Below are 19,264 nucleotides of genomic sequence, written 5' to 3' on the forward strand. Positions count from 1 at the left end.
AGTGAATCTCCTTATACATAAAATTTTGATGACAGTCATGAACATTTCTTTAAATCAATTTCCAAAAGTTAAATTCCTGGATAAAATACTTTTAGTATATCCGGAAAGAATAAAACTTTTCATAGTTCCATTCTCACCAATAGAGAATTATAGGGTCTATTTTTTCATATGCTCAACAACTGGGAATTATATACGCTCTTAACAACTGGGAAATACACACACACTCACAAACATTCAGTATATAGTCATCCCTTGGTATCCAAAGGATATCGGTTCCAGGACCCCTATGGATGCTCAAGTCTCTTATACAATATGGCATAATATTTGCATATAATCTATATACCTTTTCTGATAATACTTTAAATCTAGATTACTTACAATAATTAATACAATGTAAATGCTACATTGAACTTTTTTCATATTGGCCATTAGTAATTTTCTTTTGCTAATATTTGGTAATATTTTTGAACTGTAGTGGAATGACAGATTTCAAAATGTAACAGTAGGAATTAGGAGACCTGGATTTTAGCCTTTATACCATCGGCATTGGATGACCTTAGGTTAAATCATTCAATCTCTTTGGTCCTAAATTTTCTTTTCTATATAAAATATATTTAAATGCCCACTCAAACTTTCTTCCTATATTATCTGTGAAGGGAAAAATATCTGTGAAAAGGTTACTGTACCACTATTTCATTAGCAGTATTAATATGTTCCTGGAGACACATTTACAATTACCAGACATATAAAAAGTAGGTTCTATACTTAACTTTAAAATGTTTTTAAATACTTAAAAAGATAATTGATAATTCAGTCCAAATAAAGCAGCTGACTCCATAGCTTATATATATATATATATATGCATCATTATATAACTATATAACTTATATATATAGCTTATGTATACATTCTAAATTTTCTAAATTTTTTATAATGAGAAGTCAATTTACTGTTGACATGCTGGTATATTTCCATTCAAGGTGATTTTTGGGGTATACAATTTGAAAAAAAGTAATTCATGATCATAATTTTGTGTCCAGGTCTTTTACCTAATATTGGACCATTTTTCTATTTAAGCACAAATTCTCAAACAATAAAGCTACTTAATATGTCATAATGGGAATAGATTATTATCTACCTAACTATTCCTCTTATCTTAATCACTTATATTTGATTACTTTAGCATTTCTTTTATATGTATGTATTTTTTTCATTTCTGTTTAGGGTAGATTCTAAGCATAGAAATTAAGGGCACAAAAGTGTGAACATTTTAAGACTTTAAACGTATATTGTTAAATTGCTCTAAAAAAGATTTGTGCTAATTTTTACTTCCTAGTAAGAATATACAAAGAGATGACTTAATTTGGAGATATGCTAGCCACTACTATGCCACATAATTTTTTTCTTAAAAATGTTTTAAATTACAAAAGTGATTCATGTTTGTACACACACACACACACACACACACAAATTGTAACACTTTCCTCCCCATCTCTTTCACTCCTTACCATTAGCATACCGTTTAGCAAGTATACTATCAGACATTTTTTAATGCAAAAATCTTTCTTTCAATTTTGATAATAGTATATGTATTTTGATATGCATTGAAAATGTGTAAATGGCCCATCAGACCTGTGATTTGTGAATATTGCTTATGATGAAGTTAAAAAAATTAAGTTGACATTTAAAAATGTATATTAATTAAATAACAGGACCAAGTTACATGAAAATATATCCCCTCCCCCCCCCCACAAAAAAGGAAAAGAATAAGAAGAAATCTTGAATGTGATATGAGAACGATAACTTTGGAGAAACTACCACTGAAGTGTTGATTCTAGGGCTGACTGCTCCTTACCAGCTCTGTGTTCCTGAATAAGTCACTTCCTTTCTCTAAGCTTCAGATAGAGAACAAATAGTAAGAACCTGGAAATGCTAGTCTTTCTGCTGGAAGCGATGCTTCAACAAATGGGCAATCTTTCACTTGAGTCTTGTCTTCAGAATTTGGTTAATCTAACCCTAGTTGATCTAAGGTTGTTATTTTGCCTTTTTAAGAAGTTGACTAGGCCGGGTGGCTCACACCTGTAATCCTAGCACTTTGGGAGGCTGACGTGGACAGATCACTTGAGGTTGGGAGTTTGGGACTAGCTTGGCCAACATAGCGAAATCCCGTCTCTACTAAAAATACAAACATTAGCTGGGTGTGGTAGTGCACGCCTGTAGTCCCAGCTACTTGGGAGGCTGAGGCAGAAGAATCCTTTAACCTGGGAGGTGGAGGTTACATTGAGCTGAGATAGCACCACTGAAGTCCAGCTTGGGCGACAGAGTGAGACTCCATCAAATAAAATAAAATAAAACATCTCTTTGAGGAAGAATTTCATGTTAAATTGTGAATTAAGCCAACACATTGGCTTTACAATGAACTCCAAAAATTTTGACAAAATATTACTCCTTAATAACTTCATTGTGAGAACAGAAATATTCAAATTAATTATAGTTTCATCATAGGCCAAATCCTGGTATTGCTTTTGAGTAAAAAATCTGAAGTTTTATATCCAAGTAATGTGATATTGAAGCTAGTGGTTCATGAAGTAGATCATGCATCAAAAATTTGACTCATTTCAGTTATTCATCTTTGTATCCCTAGTACTCAGTTCTGAGAATGGCATAATACAGATGCTAAACACTCAATGATCGAATGAAATTACACATTACATATTACAATAACTAGTTTGATAGAACTGTAAATTTAACTACTACCTATGGAAGAAAGACTTTCTTTTGAATTTTAGAATATCACTATCGAAATATCTTTGATATCCAAAGGCATATATACAAAGATTCATATGGAGTAAGTTTAATATAAGTTATTGCAATGTCTCTTCCTTTGAGAGCTGTTCAGAATCATGAATCATCCCCCTTTGTCTTCTGTTAGTCACTTTTCCCTAGGCATGGGCACTGGTTACCTAGTTATATATGTTTAAATATGGGTTTATGACAATATATTGATTTTTCTGGAAGAGATTAGAAAGAAGGTGTGCTAGTGACTTCACTTTTTTGATATTTGGAGCGTCCACAATTATCCAGTCTGAAGTTTTGAGAAAAATTTTTTGAAGACTGAGTAATTTCCAACAAGAGTAAAGATCTCAAAATAGATAACTCATTAAAAAATCACAAACTCAATTAGTAAAAAGATTACATTGCATTGCATAGAAAGGAAGTTTTACATAGGGAAATACCACCAACTTAAGAGATGTGTAAAATGTGGTTAAAAAGCCACATTGTATTCACCTACTCTTCCTTTTGCTAAAATCATCAACTCGAACAGTTTTCCAGCTGGAATTTAGAAAATGGGGCTATCAACTGGATTTTTCTTTTTTTTATAGCTTTCAGGAAGCAGGAAGACTTTTCTCTTTTTAAATGATAGAACATAAATATTGAAACAACGACATTAGAACATCTATCCATTCTTGCTTCGGTGGAAATTCTATCTAATTCAGCTTCTGGACCGACTGTTCGTTTTTCCAAGATCTCTTCCTGCAGGTTTGCTAGAAGTCCCTTTCCCCCCATAAACACTTTTCTTTGAGAGATTTGGGTGCCTTCCTTTTTTGAGGTTTTAAAAACTAAAATGATTTATAGACTATCCGTATCCTGTTGAGAGTTGGGCAAGTGAATGGATCATACTTGCATTGGTCATTCTGATTATAAGACTTCACTGTTTCTTGAACTAAAAGTGCAAGATTTATTATTCTATTAATGCTCATAAAGTCACTCTTTTGATGAGCCATAATTTCTCTTTATGAGGAGTGTGTATGCCAGTCACCCATGATAAGGGAGAAGAAAGTCCAGACTTCTAACATATTCACATTCCCTGCAACATTAATAGTCTTGAAACCCCATATGACTCCAGGGGATAATGCCATAGGATAAAGTAACAAAAGGTAAATTTCAAGGAGTCAGGATGTCCCCATGAGACTTCCCTCACATTGTTGGCTGTGTAGGAAACCACATTTTTTGTATTTTAATTAACAAATTTAAACATTAACCCTCCTAATGGAGAAGATAACCCACCAACTAGCCTGGTATTATCTTTGTGAATATTCTTAGGGAACGAAATAGCAGGAGGTGTGAACTTTCTCCTGTTTATCTTAATGGTCTGCTAATGGCAAAGCATAATTACAGTTACTTAAATGCCAAGTTTACTAAGGTTTTCACGAAAACCTTCGGCCACAGCGCTTTCCTTGACTGACCCAGCTTTTATACGGTTTTTTTTTAATCATTTGAAAAATTGCCCCAAATAAAAACAAGAAAAAAGAAAAGCCCATTCCCTTTATGTTTAACCTCTTTCAATTATTTTCATTGGGGAGTTAAAGCGTTTGTGACTTCTAAAAAGTCGAAAAGATGATGTGTATGGCATCATTAATTGAATTCGTATCGCCCCCACATTCAAAAAGCAAGAGAGTTTTGCGATAGTTCGCTTCACAGCTTCAGGAAGTCAATTTGCTTCTAAACCAAAGACCGAGTGTGTCTTCTAAAGACCACCGTGTGGTGCCGTATTTGGGATGGAAACTTAACCATTGTACCTTTCCCCCACGCACCCACACCAGAAGCCTGAAAGCCACCATCTCCCCCGTTGGTCTCTGGATCTCCTCGCTGTCTTTGTCCCTTCTAGACGTGGAGGCTTGGAGAGGAGGTTTGGTTTCCAAGGATTGGAGCGTTGTGAAGGGCGGGGCCACCTCCAAGTCCATCTCCCCTTTTTGTCCTCTTCTCCTGGGACGGGAGGGTGGAGCCAGGTCCCCCCGCGGCCGGTTCGGGAGCTCTCTCTATCTCGGTCGCTCGAGGTGAGTGTGAAAGGGCGGCAGCCCGTTTAATTGCAGCACAGGTTAATTTCTTGAGTTCACCGCAGTCGGTGCGCCAGCCGCTTCCCCGGTCTTTGCCAAGTGGGTTTACGAGGTCTGAGGCGTGTTGGGGCGCGCTCACGTTCTCGCAAAAGGATCCTCCCCAGGGCTCAATTCCCCGACTGCGGGAAGCCCTTTGGTGCCCCAGGAGCCTTGGAAACCCAAGGTTTCCTCTGACCTCGTCGCTCCTTCCTCCCTCCCCACCCGCCTGGTTCCCTACGTCCCTGCCCCCAGGGAAGGACGGCCCCCATCTTAGGACTTACGACCCAAGCCAACCCAGAAGGTACCTTCACGTCGATGAAGATTCTATCGCAGCCTCCAAAACCCAGCAGTAATAGGAGCTTTCAACCTGAAATACGATTGTTATTTTCCCGGTGCAGAGCTTGACAGAAAAAGTCAGCTTTTTATTAAAGACAAAGAGGTAAATTATCAGCCGGGACAGTGGAGGGACCGCGGAGACCTGGCGCGCTTCCTCCGGTTGCCACGAGGAATTTATGGGGTGGCGGCGGCCAGTGCTCAGACACCCCCCGGGTCTCGGTGGGGAGGAGCTCGGGGCAGGAGGACTTCCCTAGGTCCCTCCGGGCACTCGGAAGGGGGAGTCCTCCGAAAGCCGCACAAAGCCGGGATCATTTCAGTCCGGAACAGCTTCAGCGTCCTCCTCCTCTCTCCTTTCTTCTTTCTCTTCTCGGTGACTCCCGTTCCCCTTTCGCCTCTGTCCTTTCTGCGCCTTGTTCTCCTCTCTTTACTTCTCTTCCCTCTCCTCGCCTTTCCTCTCCCTCCCCCTCCTTTCTTCTCCACCGCACGCGTAGAGTGTCATTTATTTATTTATTTATCACCCCCGCCATCAACACCCTTTTAGGGATCCCGAGCTTTTCAATGTGAGTGGGAGGAGAAAAGGGCAGGAAGTGTTGACTGGAAGTGGGTGAAATCGTGCCTCGGGGTGAGAGATTCTGCTCAGGAATATAGGGTCGGGAAAATCCTGGAAAATGAGGATTTAGATCTGTTTATGAAGCCCCGCTATCGGATGGGAACCAACTCCGCGCGCGTCTCCTCCTCCTTTATTGTATGGATTTATAGGTGTGTATCTTCTCGGACTGTTGCTTGGGGGGAAGGAGGAGAAAGGGCGAGTATTTAAAGAGGACAGTCTTGCCCAGGATAACACCGCGCCTTCACCGGATGCGCGCTCCTCAATGCAAAGGAATCCAGCAACATCCCCCAATTCAGACGCGGACAAAAGAAACTTTAATTAAGGTCTCTGCCCCGCGCGCTGCGCGTTTCTCTCTCCTGAGGCTGTTGATGTCCAACTCCAAGATCCGAGAAATAGAAATGGTACAATCAGCCCATGCCCTTGAACTTCAATTGCTCCTGACTTGCTGCATTGATTTTTTTTTTTTTTTTTTTTGATACTGTAGAACCCCCACCCCCACCCCCCACCGCTCCCAGTCCAATTAAAGCCTTAGGAGACTTTCGACCTGGTGGTGGAGGGGGAACCACTCCTTTGCAAAAGAAATAGTTCAGAACGATACGGAGGAAATTACACTAAAGAAAAATTCAAGGTGTGAAAGCTTCATCTTGGCTCGCGTGTCTTCAACACCATGACACCTTATCATTAGGAGCGCTGATTGTTACTTTCCGAGCCTTTAGATGATCAGCCAGAAAGTGCAAACAACGCGGGGCTGGAGGGTGTAAAGTTATTTAAGCAGGCTTTCTTTTTTTCTTCTGGTGCGCAGTCAAAACATTTCACAAGTTAGGAAAAGAAAGTGGTGGTTCCGAAGCTAGGAATGATGGGCTCTTTTCCTCCTCCACCCCCCACCTTCCATATCAGAAAAGAAATAAAACGCACAATGAGCCTTTATTTCAGGAGAGAAGACTTCAAAATACGTGCCAGTAATGGACAATTTGAGCTTTTCACTGGAAATACTCACACCGCAAGCTGGAAAGGGATTAAAAAGCCCCACGTGGTTGATCTGGGTTTAGACTTGCAACCTCCAGTTCCCCATGTATGTTCTTTGCAAAGGTTGGCCTCTAGATGGATGCAAGTAAGGGACCCTCTGGGGCCCGGGCTCGGCGCCTCGGGCAGAGCTGACGGTGGGAGCGCTATGAGCTGCCGGGCAGGGTCCTCACCGGGGGCTTCCTCTGCGGGCCAGGGCTGCCGGTCGCCACCGGGACGCGAGCGCGCACGCCTCGGCCCGGCGGCCGCGCTCCTCGCACCGCCTTCTCCGCAGGTCTTTATTCATCTCATCTCCCTCTTCCCCTTCTCCTTCTCCTTTGCCTCCTTCTCCTCCTCTTCCTCCCCCTCCTCCACCACCACCTCCTCCTCCTCTGCCGCCGCCACCTCCTCCTCTTGCATCTCACTGGCCTGGCTCTGAGTGACAAAGACAATGTCCCAGCCTTAACTTTGCAACCACCTTGCCTCCTTCTGGGGTTCAGCAGGGGGGATGGGGGACAGCAGCAGCAGCCTCAGCATCTCCTCCAGCTTCTCCTTCTGCTCTTCTCGAGCTCTTGGATAATTCTTCCTCTTTTTTCCCCTAGCCTTTTTCCTCATTTCTTTCTTTCTTTCTTTTTTTTTCTTCCTCTCTCCTGCACGTTGTTGTTGTTATTAGAAAGGCTTCGCGCACCCCCTGGTGCTCCGGCGTTTTGTGTGGCAGGAGAAGATTGTCTTCCTTCTCTCTTTCTGTCTTGCTTTCTCTCTCCCCCTGGTTGCTCATTATTCAGAGAGAGACACAGAGGGAGGGAGAGAGAGAGAGCGCGCGAGGGAGAGGGAGGAGAGGAGAGAGAAGAGGAGAGAGGGGAGAGAGAGAGTGAGAGGGAGAGGGAGGGAGGGAGAGAGAGGGAGAGGGAGAGAGACGGATATCTCAGGTCATCTGCAGCTGCAGCGAGTCTGAGGAGCCGAGGAAGGCAGGGAAGATGGCGATCCTCCATTGCTGAGACCCGGCAGAAGCACATGAGACTCCCAAACAACTTCCACAACAATAACCCGAGCAGGAAGAGGAGAAAGAGAAAGAGGATAAGGAGGCGGTGGGGCTGGAGAACCCGAAGCACCTCCCGGCGCCGGGACGCTTCTTCTGTAAGTTACTGCAATTAACAACCACCTCGGGGTGGTCCGAGTGCTCCGGGGAAGAGAGCGCGGGGTGGTGGAGGCACAAACGCGCTCATTCATTCGGCCAAGGAGGGTTGGAGGAGCGGGGAGGAGAGGAAGTACCCTGCATGGACTGGCTGTTGGAAGAGGAGAAGAAGCGAGAGAGAAGAGGAGGAGGGGGAGGAGGGAGAGCAGGAGGGGGAGGAGGAAGAGGAGGAGGAGAAGCGAGGGAGGAAGAGGAGGAGGAAGAGGAGGAGAAGGTGGTAGTGGTGGCAGTAGAGGTGGCTGTGCTTTTCCTGCTGGCTGCTCCTTCTGCTGGGGGGAGTGAGCGCGGTGGCTTAATTAATTTCGTGTAGTTCTATGAAGAGAAGAGAAAATGAAAGATGAGTGAGAAGAGAGCTGGAGGCTTAGGACGGATGCTCCGAGTGTGGGGACAGGAGTAGGGACAGAAAGGGGGGCGGAGGGCGGGAGGCCGGAGACCTGAGCCGAGAGCCAGAGGGAGCAATCGAGGGTCAGAGGAGGGAGAGCTCCGAGCGAGCGGCCCCGACCTGAGCGGGTTGACCTCTTTCTTTCTCTGTCCCTCTCCTTCCTTTCCCCCCTCTGTCTGCCTGTCCCCCGCCCGATGGCAAAGCCGTGCGGATTGGCACCCCCCCTCTTCCTCAGGTATTTGGTTCTCTCTCTCTCTCTCGCTCTCTCTCTCTCTCTTGCTCTCTCTCTCTCCCCGAAGTTGGGATGCGGGGTCGGGATGTGTCGGGGGGTGGCTGCTGCAGCTGCTGGTGCCGGTGCTGCTGGTGAACAGAGAGGCGAGGAGCGGGGGGCACCGGCCGGGTGGGGGGCGCAGGTTCAGGAGCGGCTGAGGAGCTGTCTCCAGGCTGGAGGTTCAGAAGCGTCTGTTGGAGGAGGACAACGGTTTCTGGAGAGGAGAAGCCATTACACACGCTTGGCTCTCCTGAGGAAGGGAGAAAGGAAGGCAGGGGCCTGGGGGGGGCGTCTCACTCCTGGTGCAGTTCCCAGGGGTCTGCCCTCCTTCCAGGCACGAGGGGAAGCCGCAGCCGCCCCCCATTGGAGCAGCCCCTCTTTCCCTTTCTTTATCTCCCTGTCCTCCATTTGCAAGCTGTCTGCTTTGGTTCCAGTCCAGACTCCAAAACACAAAGCTCCTTCTCACGTTCATTCTCCAGGCTGTTCACCATTCCTGAAGGAACCCTCATTTTCTTTTCATTGTAGCTTCTAACCTACAGAGAGGGAGGGAGGGAGGCTGCCTGGAGTTCCTTTTATATTCCTCCCCAACCAAGAAAAAAAAAAAAAAGTTTCATTTTTAAGCACGCGTCTGGGATGGGGAAAGACCAACCAGTTGGGGCTTTCTCCCAGGGCTCCCGGGGGCTGTGTCTGAGTGTCTGTGTTGGCTGTTTGGTTTGCTTTGGTTTTGTTTCTGGAGGTTGCTTGCAGGTTTTTGGAGGAAGTGACTAGTTTGGTTAAGAGCTGGGAACTGAGTCAGGTAAGCCGTGTCATGTTGTAACTCCACCAGAAAATGGAGGAGAGCGGGTTTCCAGGAGACAAAGCTGAGATGAGAAGTGTTTATAAAATTATGGATGTCTCCATTTTGAAGCTCTGTTGGTGATGGCTGGAGGAGGAGGAGGCTTGCTTGCCTACTCCTTCTCTCTTTCCAGAGGGAAACCTTGTGGTGGTTCCTCACTATCTATTCATTATGCAAGGAAATGAGGGCTTTTAAGGGTTCCTCAGATTTTTCTCCACCAAAGGAGTGCTTTCACAAGTTATTGAGGCGTTTGTTTCCATTTTAAAGTAAACTTTTGGAATTTTTTTTCTCCTTTTGAGTGGACCTGAAGGGTTTTGACCTCCTTCAGGAAAGGCAAGGCAAAAACCTTAAAACATTTCCACTGAGGTCTTCACACAACTTTAAACTGCTCCAGGTCTCCTGAAAGTCACCAGGAAATGTGATTTCTTCCTTGTGAAGATGGTGATGGCCCTAAGCTGAAATTTTTTTGAGTTCTAGGGCTTGGTTATCATCATGTTTTGATGCACTGCAAGACTTTATTGTCTGATTTGGGTTGATTTCTGCAAATATTAAAAATAATAAGAATAATCCTGCAAGATCTCAGAGGAACTCTAAGACTGACTAACACCAGTTTCTCCAGGTTCTCCATTTCTCTTTAGGTCGTTCCATTTGTATGTTAGGCCTTCTTTTAGTTTCTTTGTTTCCCCCTTTCCCTTTCCTTCGGCTGTTTTTTTCTGTGTTCTGAAGTACTCTAAGTCTTCAGAAATATCAGTATGTCTTCTTAACAATGTCACTATGGAAACAAATTTGAAAAACACAATGTCAGTTGAGAAAACCTTATGTCCAGGTATCTTCACCTTTTTAATTGGGAGGAATTTATTAAACATGTAGGAAGGAATTTATTTTGTGAGGATAATTTGAAAAAAGGACCCAGTCCTACCCTTGTCCACGCAGTGATGGGAGCTCTTCACATATTAGTTCTAGAGAATGTACATAATTGACCCAAGCGAAGAACTAAATCCCAAAATGCTTCAGGAATTTATAAAAGCCAACCATGAAGATGTTGCTTTTCCATTAGGTGAGGTAGCCATCTTGAGGATGAGGGAAGATGTTGGAAGAATTTTAGATGAACTGTTGAAGATAGGTGAGGAGGGCTCCACGGTGGAATGAAAACTTGGAGGAGATTCAGAACCAATTAATATATTCTAAGGAGGCTAATTGGACCTTGCTTTCAACTAAGAAGAAATATAGAAAGGTACCAGCTTCAACAGAAATAAGGAACACATTGGTGAGCAACTTATAACAGCATTTTTCTTGCTTTGCTTTCTCATTATGTATCAGATTTTTGTGTGTAAAGTTCCTTATGTCTACAGTATTTTTGTGCATATTGAAGTGGTTTTAGATTCCAGATGTAATTATATTCTGTTGAGTAGCTGGTAGCACTGTCACTCAGTAAATGCACAGTGCTGTATATGACAACATCACATTTTTCAAACCAAACTGTTGTGTCATTAATTGAGGGTTATTGTTCTTCTGAGGGGTGTGAAAGGAGAGGGGAAATACATGGTTCTTTAGCTGATAATTGTCCATGGTCAATGAAGTAAAACCATGTTTGTGCAGACAAAAATGTATGGTTTCAGTTGATGTGTATGCTCATTTAAAAATACTTCTGTTAGATATCTGCTCCTTTATGAAAAACCTAGGCCTCTCCAAGGGCACTTTAAAAAAATCCTACTTGGAATCATAACTTTTATTATTCATTTTTGAATGTAATCTTTTGATCCCATTACTTTTGCTCTTAAGTGAAATTTCACCAATATTATATTTAAATTTGCTAATGCATAAATGGATTCACCAAACTGGGTGTCCAAACTGGGAAGTTCAGATGCAGTGGATAAAGAGTTATTTGGAAAAGTAATTACCAGATAATTTTACATCTAATTAACCATGTATGTTTATGTAAACATAAGTACATTATATATTGATCTTGAAACAAACTTTCATGATACCTTTTTTTATTGTTATTGATAGCAGGACAATTGGTTCATTTGCTTATTTCAGCAGGGGGGAAAAATCTGACTATCTGGTTGTCAGTCCAGCTGTTTGACTCTCCACATTTTTTACTTTGCAAGCAAATGTTTTGGGGTCTTAGAGTTGAACTTTTCTGGAAGGGAAAAATAGGTATTTAAGAGGCATCTTGGAATTTGGGAGTGCATCTCTGATGCCCTTCACCAACATGGCAAACACCACAATATTTAAGGACGTGGTTTTTTGAGTTTTTCTAGACATACCCATTTGAATTAAGACAAGTATTTTGGAATAAACCATCATGAGAGAAATAAAAAGTATTAAATCAGACATTTTCATTTAATGTCAAAGCTCAAAGATCATTTTTGTTTATGCAACAAGTTCATGTGGCTTATTATGCAAATTTTTGCCATGGCTCTAATATATCACAAGGAGAAATCATGGAGAAATATTTGCGAGCTATGATGCACACTGCCATAAGAAAAATTCTTGTATCCTCACATTCCATAATATGTCTCATATTGGATTTATGTCAGTCTAATTCATTGACCACATTCCCCGAGGAATTGTTTTTCCCCCTTACTCTTTGGAGTTGGAGACAACTTTTAGAGAAAAAAAAAACACAAACTTATCTACTCTTCCTAATGAGTCTTCCGGAAGACAGCAGAAGAAAAAAAATCCAACTCTACTAATGGACTTTAGAGTACTTGTGGTCGGTTTTCCTGAAAGAAAGGAATGGTAAAGTTGCAATGGGAAAGAGTCCTTTTTCTGTGTGATGGAGTTTAATAGGGTCTACTCTGGCTTAAATTATTCCTTGATGTTGCGATTTCTTGGTTAAGGTAACCTTACTTATCTTCTTTATGGCATGTGCCTTTTTCAGACTTACACTTCACTACATCATGAAATTGACAAAACTGTATCAGCTATTCTGAACTGATAATGGGAGAACAGAGATGCTGTTTCATAATGCTGCAGTCACAATTAGGAGATACATAATGGACTCTTACTGCTAAGGATCTGATATGAATGTATGACTGGGGTGGTTGGTATATTCAACAGAAGTGAAGGGAGAATATTTCCATGACTGAAAGCTAAAATCCAGTGAACTGGAAAAAAAAAAAGTCAGTGTGTGTGAGTGTATGTAAAAGCAAGTATCTTGTGAGTTTCACATACTTACGGAGTATGATGGCTTTGAGAGAGACATTAGCTGGGTATTGGTGACCTATTAATTGATTATGAGAAAACAGAGAGGAGAATAGATAATGCTAGAAGAAAATTCCTGTCCTTGTGTGATATGCCAAGACATCTGGCAGATGTTATGTTGGGCCCTAAGGAATGGACAGTTTAATTTTAGCCCTAGCAAGGAAATGGGAAGTTCTAAGCTCTTTTAATAGCACAAGTCTTAGTTTGGGGAAGGTTGCTTAAAAAAATAAGAAAGAAAGGAAAAGAGGCACTTACTGTTATGTGGAAGAACTCTAGGGAGTAGGGAGTGAAAACTGAAGTTTCGGGATGAGGAGCAAAAATGTTATTTCTCATGTAGAAATTAACATAAAATTATTTTAAAAGTGACAAATATGTACACTATAAGTAAGGACTGTTGGGTATTTAATACTCACCAGGCAGAACTTCCAATTTAGAAGCTAGTTGTTTCAGGCCCTAGATCATTTAGTTTAAGTCTCCTCCCTCCACTTGCATTATACTGAAGAGGAAACTGGCACAAAGACATGAAGTGACTTGCACAAGGTCAGAAAGTTCAGTTGTAACCAAGCCAGGCCTAGAACTCAGGTCGGCCGACTCCAGCCTAGTGCCCTTTCCACTACCCCATTGCATTTGATTGTTGAGGGTTGTGAAATAGCTGCTCTCTTCTCCAGGGCCCACGGCTTTCTGAGAAACTTTGTGCTCATACACTAGTGGGCAGGAGTATGAACTTTTCTTAGTTGGATTTAACGTGTTGGGGAGCCCAGGGTTGAGCGTGGCTTCATTCGTAGATCCAGAGACCAATTTTGTTCATGTGACATTCAGTAAAGTGTTAGCTCCTGGGTTTGCAGCTGTACTTTTCTTTTCATCTTTGCTGCTCTCATCTCTCATTCCATCATCCAAGGGCTTGGGAGCCCTTTTCAAATGCCCTTCTTTGGAAGTTTGTGTGAGTCTATTGCAACTTACAATAGTGCCCACAATTGGACTCTGAGGATCTATTTTGCAACGTGGTGCAGATTTAAATTGGCTCCTTTCAGAGATGCCATTTTGTAATACTGATGAATGGCTGAGAGGGTGAAATCCAGTCTGAAACAATTACTGGTGGTTTTCCAATGTTCTTACTCATTCAAAATGTGCCCTCCGTGTATCTTCTTGGAGCCCAACTCTCTTGCAGACCAGTGGCTAACCTTTTCCCATTTTCCCAGTATACATGAAATCATCCTTAAAGTGACTTTTAACAACACAAACAACATTTAACCATGGGCAATGGGACAGTCCTGTAAGGAAGGGTGCAATGGGTTTCCACTTCTGTCTCTTCTTGGATGAGCAAAAGTGATTTTATAGAGAAGAAGAGTGATGTTTGGAAGTTTCCACATTTCCTAAGCTCCGTCCAAACGAATGCATCAATTTTTAATCCAGGAGGCAGTCTGGAGAAGGTAGTGCTGGATGTGGACCTTCTGGCAGAAACACAGTTAACGCTGTAAACAGTTGAACCTCAGTGTGGCACTCCTCCAAATGAGTTGACTGTCGAAAATAAAATGTTCCAGAAGAACTGGGAGAACAGGAAAGAAGTTAAAACAGCATGGTTTGCATGCCAGTACTAAAGGAAGAAGAAAAAAGTTTGGGTTGGGGGGGGCATTGGAGAGAAGATAATTGTAAGTTGAACTGTCTCTTGGATTTATAAGACCCAGGAGAAGTTTCCAAATGTGGGAAAATGGGTTTTTATGAATTTAGATTGTATTTGCGTTATGCTAGGAAGCTCTTTTGGATTTTTTTTCCCCCTTGAACTTTGTATTTGGAGAACTGCACACACTGATAAAAGGGAAATCCATTGGAAGGAATTTGGATGTACATTTTGTGCTTGGAAATGCTATCATAAAATTTATCCTTTTTCTAAGTCCTCCTATCCTCATCAGCTGAAGCACATATAGGGTTTTTAAAGTCTTTGGATGTGTGTGTGATTCCAACACAAAGTTAATTATTTTCGTGGCTTAGAAGGATAGAGCGGTGTGGTGTGAGGAGGTGCTAGTATTGTCACCTACAAATGCATTGCCTTTTACTTCTGGTGAGCAGATTACTTGGTGTCTTCAAAGCATTCTTGCCTAATTCCTAGCTGGAGACATTTTTTCTTGAGTTATTCTTGGAGACAAAGTTTTTTTTGTGTGCCAGGTCATGGGTATTCTGGTATTGATTTCCTTGCTTTCATGTGTTTGCTTGTTCAGTTTACTGCATGTTGCTTCTGGATATTAATAAAATACTTGTGCTGCGCCTGTCCACATCTTACCCCCAACCTTATTCAAAGAGTAGACCCTGTTCTTTAGGGTGAAAGGAAGTTTGATAGGTACTTATTTGTTCAAAAAATAAATACTTGAAGATGAGAACTGTATAATTCAGGAAGTTATTTGCTAGACCTTCACATAGACAAATTTTAACAAAGACCACACCAGGAAAGATGGAGAAAATTCTGCTAGGAACCAATAGATCCTGATTAAAATGTTTTAGGATCACTTAGTAGGAAATTAAACATTTGCCCAAGATGAGGAAGCGAAGTATTACCTTTGGATTCAGCTTGGTTGGAGCACAAAAGGAGCTGTAGGCCCAGGTGAGACAACTGTGTCAGAAGTAATTAAGCCCAGGATTTGTGGAGAGGCTTAGCCGCCACAGAGCCCAGCTGGGGAAGGCCAAACTCACTCTCTAAGTTCTCGTCTGGGCAGTTGAACCAGAACACACGCTAAGGCCTCCAAATTTTGGAATTCTTCTTTTTCCTGTTCTGATTTAAGAAGGTAATGCCATTATTCTTTGGTTTTGCTCATGTCAGCTGAGTGCCTCTCTTTTGAACTGGGAAATGCCAGAGACTGGGGGATGGGAGCCATGTCCTCTAAGGGAAAATTCTCCCTGTTAACACTGCAAATGTGCTTTAACATCGTCCCTATTACTCCAAAAATAATTGTGCAGTGGCACAATGTGGGATACTTGAAAGATGTTTGCTGCACAAAGGTTCTAATACTCACCTGCAGATTAAGAAATGAGTTTCTAAACCATCTCATTTCTATTGCTAATGAAAAGCTTTGGAAGGCACCTGTGAATTAGAGCTCCAGCTGCTATCATGGTAGGGAAGTTAGGCCTTGAAAGGATACATGGATTAGCCCGTCAGAAAAGCAAACAGTAGCATCAGCACAAGTAGAAAATAGACAAGGTTGTTAAAGCTAACAGGAAAGTAGGCTAAAGCATTGCTGTAATTATATGGTGGAAATTTGCTGGGAAGGAGTGACTGGTTGGATAGGAGAAGGAAAAGAAGAAGAGAAGCAGGAAAATAATGGACTAGCCAAATTGAAGAAGTCTGTCCACTGGGGGAAGAGCCTACGGGAAGAAGTAAGGCATTGCTTTTAAGAAAGCAATATAGCAAGTAGAAAAAGACCTTGTAATTTGGTACCTAACACGTGTGAAATACGAAGACCAGTGCTCAGGTCCACATTCTTTGGCCAGTTCCTATTGTAAAAAATAGAATTGGGTTTGGAGGACAATTTATGTGACTTTGGGGTTACAATTACAGCCTTTCTGATAAAGGACAGATGGAAACTCAAGGGAACTGGTTAAGTAGGCCTAGGTGGAGATTTTCCTGGAAAATGAACGGAGAATAGAGCACAGCAGAAAATAGCTGCATTATTAATGGGCAGAAAATGTGATAGTCCTCTCTAAAGTGATCCATAGAGCTTCTCTACCTACGCCCTGGGTGTTAGAAGAAATGAAGAACAAAGACATGCCTTTTCAGAGGGGAAAGGAATGGACTACTACCTGGCGTCAGTTTGGGATTCAGCCATTGGCTTGAGCCAAGCGTCACAGGCTGGTCTGTCCATCCGGTCCCAGCATTTTAAAATCCAAAATAAGGCCACTGTGGTCCAGAATGTTTAGCCATTCTAATCCCTAATTACATCATCCCTCTGTGTTATGACTCATTAGTCAGCAGTTGAGCACCATTCAACCCAGATTGCCATGGGCCTGATGGAGGGGTCCTTCGTTTGGGGTACAATTTGAATGCTGGGTTATAGCTGAAGATGACCAAAGATAGATACCAGCTACAAGTACTTATCACCCAGAATCTTTTCTCTTCAGTGTTTTCTATGTTAGTCTTCTTTGAAGACTAATTAGTATTTAATAACAATAAGTGGGAAGGGATTCTTTGTAGAAGAGACCATTTTCTTTCTTTTTTTTTTTTTTGGAGACAGTCTTGCTCTGTCACCCAGTCTTGCACTGTCACTGGAGTGTAGTGGCACGATCTCGACTTACTGCAACCGCCACCTCCCAGGTTCAAGCAATTCTCCTGACTCAGCCTCCCAAGTAGCTGGGACTACAGGCACAAGCCACCATGCCCAGCTAATTTTTTGTATTTTAGTAGAGATGGGGTTTCATCGTGTTGTCCAGGCTGGTCTCGAACTCCTGAGCTCACGCAATCCACCTGCTTCAGCCTTCCAAAGTGCTAGGTTACAGGTGTGAGCCACCGTGCCGTCCTCAGAAGAGACCATTTTAATTTGAATATCAGAGTTCAGCTGCAAGAACTTCTCCCCTTTGTGCTGTCAATTGAATATTGTCTGTTCTAATATTGGGTAAGAACAATAGAAAATAAATATGATTGCTTCATCAAAAACATCTGCCAACTCTACAGAGTGGGAATACCACATAGGACCTTAAAAAATGTTGTCTTCCCTCCTGGACTGACTCACAGTTAATACTGGACAATGGTTTTTATTTTTTTCTAACATTTAATATGAACCAGGGACTGTTCATAGGGTACAGGAAACTGAGGTTTAGGGAGGTAAAGTAATTTAGCCAAAGTCATGAGGCTGCAAAGTGGGGGAGCCAGGATTCACATGAATGGGGGACTGCCTCCAGAGGCCTGGCTCTCAACTGGTGGGACCCAGCCTTGGTTATTACTTCATCTGCTAATAGCTTATGTTCTTGATGGTTTATCTCTTCCAGTTGCTTATGCCAGGAGTATATCCTTGGAGTTCTGGAAAGAAATCTGAGAATAATGGAAAATTAATTATAATATATTGGTTGATATGAGATATATGACTTATTGTAATAGCTTGGGGAAGTGTGTTTAACTGAAGAGCGCCCTTTTCTGAATTAGAGAGGAGATGATAGGGAAAAAAAGCAAGAGACCATGTAGGGGACACTTTAGGGAATAAACATTTTAAAATTATATCAGACTCAAAAAAAAAAATGAGCCATCTACCTGTTGATGTGCTGTGTGACTTTTTTTTTTTTTTTTTTTTTTTTTTTTTTTGCAGAAAAGGTGTTGTACTTTTTTTCTTCATAGGGCCGCTTTTGAAAACTCGGTGCCCCGTGCTGGCTCTGGTTACTATCAGCCTGAGAAGTGTTCTCAACAGCTACGCAGATGTTTGAAAATTAGTTCTACTCTTTAATGGTCATTTTTGGGACATGGTGCAGATTCTCTTAAAAGTGTGGGTGCTAGTACCCCCCACCCCTTTTCGTGATCACCATGTGCTCTGTTTAGATCATGGAGATGTGATGAGTGCTTTGGTTTTATTTGCCTCTCTCTGAAACATTACAACGTAGTAAGTTTATGGATGAGCACAAGTGTCCCTAATAGAGTGACACACTGTGCTAAGGGAGATAGAGCAGATCCAGATATCCCTACGGTATCCAGGAGAGTAGCTTTTCTGCAAACGGTGGTTGGACATTAGTTGCTGAGTAGACTCTTCAGCCCTGAAGAAACTAGTGGTGGTTTTATAAAATCTTAACTTTGCTGTGGATCTATTCGGTTGATCTCTGGTCCCCAGACAGACCCATAATCAAAACCTTTGCAGAAGGATAAACACATGTCCTGTTTATAAAGTGTACTAGAGAAGGCCACAAAGTCATCCATTTTTACTTCTCATCCATATCATTATCTACCCAATTTATAAAAACCGTTATTTTCTTAGATAAAGGATTAAAATAGAAAAAAAAAAAAGCTCAGAAAAAACATATGAAGTGAACAATGGAACTGTATAGTTAAAGAGAGTAAAATAGAACTGAAGCGTGTTGTTCTCAGGGTGGAATTTCTAATTTGAGGAATAGGAACTCCATTCAGCCCTGGACGGCATAAACTGTGACCCTAGGCAGTAGTGCTTAGCATTCTAGGATAATCCCTCAGAGAGCAGCCTGTCTCAAAGACCAGTTCTCAATGGGCTTCTTCAGTTTTCCTTTTAATTTTTTGAGGAAACCTACCCAGACTACCCTCAGGAACTGCTTTGCAGGAAACAAGGTGAACTGGGTCAACATATCTTTGTGGATACGGTGAGAATTGGGAATTTGCGAACACATTCAACGTGAGGGGCTCCATAGGAGAGGAAGCTTGGGATATGTTCTAAGGAGGTAAATGTAGAAAGTTCATGTGTGCAGGCCTGGCAAAGGAATCATTCATTCTCTTGAAAAGAAAACCACATTTTCAAAGACGGATTCTATGATAATTTAAAAAGTACATTGTATAATTCACATAAAATAGCACGGATTTAAGGAGATGGAATTGTATCCTTCCACTTGTGT

At 42.0% G+C, this 19,264-nt stretch overlaps 2 protein-coding genes across 2 annotated transcripts in view; one reads left to right on the forward strand and one right to left on the reverse strand.

Annotated features, from left to right (window-relative positions):
• Positions 1-2,299: 2,299 nt before the first annotated feature.
• LOC103878168 lies at positions 2,300-5,585 on the reverse strand. The gene is given in 4 exon segments (XM_017949666.3): positions 2,300-4,627; positions 4,629-4,733; positions 4,735-5,100; positions 5,102-5,585. Coding segments are annotated over 4 exon segments (576 nt in total). The 5' UTR covers positions 5,147-5,585; the 3' UTR covers positions 2,300-4,567.
• A 701-nt stretch (positions 5,586-6,286) lies between these two features.
• The window catches only part of ZNF462 (zinc finger protein 462), a 153,591-nt gene continuing 140,613 nt past the window's right edge, over positions 6,287-19,264 (forward strand). Inside the window, 1 exon segment of the mRNA XM_031654382.1 lies at positions 6,287-8,637. The gene's annotated coding sequence lies outside the window, so the exon portion shown is untranslated.

Source organism: Papio anubis, chromosome 13, assembly GCF_008728515.1.
Source record: "Papio anubis isolate 15944 chromosome 13, Panubis1.0, whole genome shotgun sequence".
In the NCBI taxonomy this organism is placed as follows: Eukaryota; Metazoa; Chordata; class Mammalia; order Primates; family Cercopithecidae; genus Papio; species Papio anubis.